The 6,945-nt window shown below is 47.0% G+C and overlaps 1 protein-coding gene across 1 annotated transcript; it reads left to right on the forward strand.

Moving 5' to 3' along the window:
• Positions 1–938: 938 nt before the first annotated feature.
• On the forward strand, positions 939–5,310 carry PtA15_3A249 (uncharacterized protein; the record flags this gene model as incomplete). The annotated part of the gene is made up of 8 exons (XM_053167198.1): positions 939–1,775; positions 1,878–2,806; positions 2,881–3,143; positions 3,237–3,911; positions 3,991–4,147; positions 4,251–4,421; positions 4,490–5,069; positions 5,176–5,310. 8 exons carry the CDS (start codon positions 939–941, stop codon positions 5,308–5,310), a joined length of 3,747 nt encoding a protein of 1,248 aa, XP_053018439.1.
• Positions 5,311–6,945: the final 1,635 nt, after the last annotated feature.

Genomic DNA, 6,945 nt, shown 5'->3' on the forward strand with positions numbered 1-6,945 from the left:
GGACTTTAGTCCTAAGCCTCTCCTTCGGAGACGCTTCGCGCCTCCTCGGAGAGGCTTAGTTAAGCTCGGCTGAGGATGGCGAGATGAATTAGCTCGATGACCCGTTATAAAAGAAGACTTCTAAGATTGCCTCTGAGTCTTCTGCTATGCAACACACGAAGGCCTCGCCTCCCCTGCTACAGGCAGACTTGGTTGAGTTGAATGTACAAGATAGTGTTGCGTTGGGATGCCTGAAATGGTTGACCCAACTGCAGCCCCCATACGCTTTGTGCTTGGTGTCTGCCACCGCGCAAGGCCAACGTCACTGCACCCGTTGTGTACCGCCACTGTCCCTCGGATGACTTGCATGCACTTCTCAACAACAAAAGGGGAAGACACAAGCGCCCAGCTGTGTCCGGCGGGCGTGATGGCTGCTCACATCCATGAGAGATTTCCCTTGTGGAAAGGGAAGGAAGATCGCGTCCTGTCGCGCCGTCCAAGTGCCGCGGTATTTGGCCGCCGGGTCGGAGATTGGGGCCAGGGGGATGCCCTCCCACCCACTTTCTCCACAACTAACAAGGGGACATGTTGCCTCCAAGCACAAACACTCCACAACTGGTACGTCTCTAGAATTTATGCACCAGCTTCCATTGTCCAAAATATGTACCTCGCCATTCTTGAATTCCCCGTCGACAAAACTGACATCTGGTTGCTCATCCTATCTGCGATACATAGCGAATATGAGACGTTCTTGAAGACCCTGTACGTTTACAACATTCATCGCTAGGCCCCTGGCCATAACTGCCCTTCCCAAGTCAACACATACACGACACCCTGGCTACGTGAATCGGAACCATCCTGGCCATAAAGCTCGCTCGGAGAGTCTCAGCATCCCCCACGTCGCAGAAAGAGACGAATGACTGCGATTTACGTGCGAGAACAAATAATTCGTATTCAAGATGGAGATCTCAATCACAAACTACCCAAACATGATCGACGAAGATTCGACTCGATATCGATTGATTGAGCTGATCTCCAACATAGCTCATCAGCCACCTCTTCACCAAACTGGCGAGGCGCCCATTAACTTCGATGTGAGCTTCTTCGTATTCGACCCCAATCGCAGACGCCGCAAGAAACCTTTCGCATCCCGCCAGCCCAGAAACTCTGATCTCTTAAACAGCCAAATCCAACGATCATGGAGATTGACCTTTCCCAGTATCGAGTTTGGCGAACGTTTCCTAGATTTAGTCCACAAGTCCTCACCGCAACAATTCGGATTCTCTTACAAGGTCGAGTTTGCCCAAGCGACCATCAGCGAGAAAGGATTTACCAAGATCAAGGTTCCTCCACCGACCTTGGTCCAAAAGCTCAAGACATCTAGCTTTGTCTCTCCATTAGAAGAGCGCCAGCTTGACATAGAACTTAAAAAATCAGCCCAAGACCGCATCCATCTAGCTTCGATCGAGTTCGGCGGGTTGAATGGACAGGACTACCTCTCTAAGGATGCCGCATTCAGATCAGAATATCGAGTCTCCTTTTACAATCCTTTTGCTGACTCCAACTTGATGATCGACCATGTGCGAAATGTCGACAAAGACCCAGGTACTGTCTTCATCGATCACTCATCTGCCCAGATAACCGTCCTTCGGGTTCATCATGGTATTTCCGATCAGTTCACAATGATCCATTCCAAGACCGTCAAACGAATCGAAACCCATTCATCTTCAGTCTTACTTTTCACCGAATATCCTCCCACATTTTACTCTGGTCCTCATTTCAACTTAAACGATGTTGTAAGTCCAGAACCAGTATCTAACCTTCCTGCCAAATAATACCGTCTTCTGGCCCCACCCGAGTTTACGTTGTTGACGGTATCCAAAGCGTTTTTTTATTAGAACTCGCTTGCAGCTACGCTTAGCACTCAAGCGGTCAAGTCTCGTCACGTCGGGTTTGACGCTGATCAGATGAGAGTGATTGCCTTTGCATCACATGTAATCAAATTTAATTTCCCTAACCAGAGAGAATGCGACAAGTTCTTAAGCCAACGTCATCGCTTCGTACTCCCAAGAGTCATCCACCTCGAACGCGGTATAGAACATACTGCTGTCTACACTCCCACCAATTTGCTCAAGGTCAATGAGATCAATGCGCGTCTCGACTTAGCTGTCGCCTTTCAACTCGATAGTTTGTTGTACAACCTGCTCTTGAACCCTCTTCAAATCATCCAGCTCAGTGGATTGATCAAGGAGATGGAGCCAAGTAAAGCCGAACGCGTCTTGATCCGATTGGCCTCTGATTTGAGCCAAGACCAAACTGGACCGCCGCATCCTAGTCGACAAAATCAACCGGCCCCATTCTCCGAAGACCAGCTTGTTCAGAAATTCAATGCCGCACTGCAAATGTGCAATTCGAAATCAAGGAACTTGTTTGATCGACAAGAGCGTCTCGATAACGTTTTCAAATGTCGCTCTGTTACCATCACACCCACCACCCTGATCCTCGAGGGTCCGTTACCCGACGAGAGCAACAGTATTCTCAGACTATACGACTACAATAGCGCCTTTATTCGAGTAGCAATTCGCGACGAGGATGGCTCCAACTACCACCACGATCGCGAGGTTGATGGCCGTACATTCTTGAAACAACGCTATCGGCCTTTCTTAGTTAACGCCCTGTATGTTGCTGGGCGTCGATTCAAGTTTCTAGGGTATTCCTCATCAGCTTTGAAATGCCATCAGGCTTGGTTTGTCTGTCCCTTCTTCCACAAGGGTGGAGTGATGACGGCTGATGAGATTCGGAGTCGCATGGGGACTTTCTCCAAAGTGTATGTCTTACTTAAGCTGTTCACCCGCCCATCTTTTCCCGCTCACATATTTGACACCGTTATCTGTATGGTAGTAACAAAATACCAGCGCGTTACATGGCTCGAATCGCTCAAGCCTTCACTTCTACACAGAAGGCAGTCACCTTGGCCCCCTCCCAACTGAGAATGATAGAAGAGGTCGAACGCAATAATTCAGTTTTCACCGATGGAGTTGGGACTATCTCCCCGTCTTTGGCCAGACAGGTCGAACAGGCTCTCTTGGGTACGATGATGATCTTGAAGCGCAAGAATGCAATTAATTCTTCTTGCTACCAAATCCGCCTGGGTGGTTACAAAGGTGAACTTGATACCCTTTTTATTCGGAAGCTGTTGCTCCGATCACCCTTCGAATCATCATTTGACGCCTCAGATTTTTTGTTGTTGTTGAAAGGCATGCTTTCGATCGATCCAACTCTTCCGGGGGAAATCGTTGGATTGAGGCCTTCGATGAGTAAATTCGACGCGGATTCTTACACTCTCGACATCGCCTCATCCTTCAGGCGGCCATTCCCATCATTCCTGAACAGGCCCCTAATTAAGATTCTCGAAGACCTCAAGATCCCCAGTCATGTGTTCTTGAGCGCCCAACAAAGAACCGTCAAGTTGATCGAGCAATCCCGTGGATCATTTCGACAATCTGTGAAGCTCATGGAGAAAGCCGGATTAGGCTTCTCGAGCAACTTGCCCAAAATCTTGAAGCGTTTCTCAAGCTTGATGCGCACGGATAACCCGGACGAGGCCCGGTCTACCTTCATCGATGATTGTCTAGACTTGGTCGTCATCGAATGTTTGCGAGACTTGAAATACCGTGCAAGGATACCACTCGAAGGCAGCTATACCCTCGTCGGTGTCGCAGATGAAGAATTTTGCTTGAGAGAAGGCCAGATTTACGCTTGCATTCAAGAAAAAGGCAAGCCGAGAAAATACTTGTCGGGGCCAATAGCTATCAGCAGATCACCCTCGGTTCACCCAGGAGACGTTCAGGTTGTCCAAGCAATTGGCAGGCCTCCCCCAGGATCCCAGAAATTGGTCGCTTTGGTCAACTGTGTGGTCTTTTCAGTCATGGGTGAGTCAGCCAAGCAATCGATCGATGACTCCCAATAAACATAAAAATCTCACGTAGGTTGCTCATCACCATCATCCAGGAAGTCGGTCATTGCCATCCTGTCTCGGGGGAGGTGATCTAGACGGTGATCTCTATACATTAATCACCGACAAACAAATGATCCCGGCCGCCAGAAATCTTCACAGCCCAGGAAGCTACGCCCCAGTAAAAATGAAAGAACTCTCACAACCCTGCACGTAAGCCAGAATAAGCGGCTATATCTCACTGACTCTGTGACACCTGCCCGAGGCTTAACTTCAAATTATTCATGCGCTTCGAATTGTTTGTTTGATTTTACAGCATTCTTGATGGAATCGATTTCTTTTTGGACTTTATTTCCAGTGACCTCGTCGGCATAATCGCTACCAGACACCTCCAGATTGCGGATTTGGAACCACTTGGCACCTTGCACCCGGATTGCTTAAAGTTGGCCGAGCTGCATTCGAGGGCCGTCGATTATCCCAAGACTGGGTTCGTGTCTTAATTTCCCAGTTATTCCCGGGATCAGATATTCAGCTGACTCTTCTTTTTGTGAACAGAATGCCCGTATCAATGCAAGACTTACCAAAAGGGGATTCCGCGAAGCCCGATTTCATGTGTCCAGAATATATGCTTAACGTGCACAAGAAGAACAGTGAGAAATACTACGAGTCTAACAAAGTTCTGGGAAAGTTATTTCGAGCGATTCCGTCTGAGCGAGTAGAATTTTTCGAATCTGGTCCTTCAAATGGTCTTTTACCCCAAAGTATACCCGGGAGAACTCGTCGCCAGCGAACTACTGAGGTCGAAGGATTAGATCGGGACCGACGGATAACGCGAAGGCTCAAGAGCGCCCTACAATCCAGAGGAATGACCGACTTTCCTGATCCGCTCTGGAGGGACGAGTTTGAACCCTTACTGGTAGCCTTTGGCCAAGAATTCTCCAAAATCTGTCAACAGAATAGTTTGAATAAATCGAAGCCCCACTATGGTCAATCAGGACTGAGCGAGATGGAAGCCATCGTCGGGGTCATTCTTAGCTCGTCCTCTGATCGAAGACTGAAGAGAGAAACGGTCGTCCGATTGCAGGAGCAAACCAGTGAGCTCTTTGATACTCTCAAGCATGAGATCATCGGACAAGTCGAGGACATCTATAACGACGACGACGACGATGACGATGATAGGACGATCGACAGGTTCAGCCTCGACGAACTCAGTCTGTCTCACGTCCCGAACAAAACCTTAGTCGCTAGGGCTCTCGCCGGCTGGTTCGTCGCTATCGAAGCGGATCAATCCCTCTTCGGCATCCATAGCTTTGGTCTCGTCTGTTTGCAAATTCTGTGCTCTGAACTCAGAGTCTGACGCTTCGACCCATTATTGAATATTTCTGAGAGAGAGATCCTTCTCAACACTTTCCTCCCTTTCTCCTATTTCACTATGCCCTAACTATATCCGCACAAACTGAATCGAGAGCAGGAGTTGAATATCAGTACAAAAACGACTAAAGTTTAAGAGAATACCTTGTTTCACCTCACCTAACACTGCCCTGTAAACCTATATCCTATGATCTCAGTCATCACTTGCCAGTTTAAAAAATTTTGATTTCCGAAGATTCAGTGTATCAGTAGCAACCAAGCAACAAAAAAATTTGCATAAAAGTAACGAGAAAACATTTGAAAACCCCCGCTTTGCTAGTTCCTTTCTCCCTTTTTACATACGCACAACATTGCATATGGGCCGGTCAAACTGTGGGCAGATCTTGGTGATTGAGGATGCTTAGACAGGGTGCATATAACTTTTCCTACCATCCAAAGGTGAGAAAAAAGTATCTTCATGATGATAATAACCAAGTGCAACATTTGGACTGTTGCCGCTCTCGATCACAGATAGCTTTTCTTTCCGCATTTTCATCAGATGTGAGTCAAGACTACAGACTATTTCGCATCAATTGGCCTGATCACACTCGATCAGCTTTGTCATAATACCAATGAGGCATGAGTTTTTCTTGGATCACTTGATGCAGACTGGCCCTAACTCAGCTAATTCCCTCCTCGGGGGAGCAAAGCGGCCTCAAAGGAGGGACTTATGGCTAACTTGTAAGTCCCTCTATTAGGGGTTCACAATTGAAATTTGTAAAACTTTAGGACCCATTTTAAACTGTTTATCAACATATTTTTAAAAAGTTGATCAATTGCACTGATTGATCAGTCACACCTTTTTCAGGACATCTTGCCAAAATTTTAAAATTATCTTCATAAAGGCCTGAAAACAACCTCCAAAGTTTTATAAAATTCAATTGTGAACCCCCCTTAGGGGGGTTCACAATTGAATTGTTGATAAACAGGTTAAAATGGCTCTTAAAGTTTTACAAATTTCAATTGTGAACCCCCCTATTGGATTTAGAGCGGGACACCGTAGGGAATTAGCTAATTAGTTAGGACTTACGCTCTATGTAGAGAATTAGGCCTTTTGGTGGGGACTTTTTTAAAACTAATCTTCTGCTTGGCACCTTTTTTGTTCTAATTTTCATTTCTGGGATGACCCAAGCTGTCTCCATCTTTCTACTATTTATCTCATACTCAACTGTTCTAGTTGAGCTGCAATCAGAGTTGTAACCAGCGCAGTAGCTGTGACATCTGAGATCAGCTGCAACCTTGGTTATCACTAAGGTTTTCACGGTGGCGTCAATTCAGAGACCCGCCCTGACATTGGGGGTGTGACCAATGGGATGAGTTGGAGTTTCACAAGACAATTTTTGTGTGAAAGAGAGTTGAGGAGGGGATGTTCATGGAGGAGTTGCTAGTGAGTCTCTAGGAATCCCTACATTTAGGGAGTCAAGCACAAAATATAGGGACATCCGTAAATTTTGGACCCAAATAGCGCCCCTGGTGGGCTGGGTTGAGGTGGTAAATTCCTAAAAATTCCAACTAAGGCCCCCATTTAGGGCCTGCAGTGGAGATTCTCTAAAGATGGCAATTGGGTACCTGCCCAGGGGCCACCTGTTGGTGGGTACCTG

This window comes from Puccinia triticina, chromosome 3A (assembly GCF_026914185.1).
Source record: "Puccinia triticina chromosome 3A, complete sequence".
Taxonomy (NCBI): Eukaryota; Fungi; Basidiomycota; class Pucciniomycetes; order Pucciniales; family Pucciniaceae; genus Puccinia; species Puccinia triticina.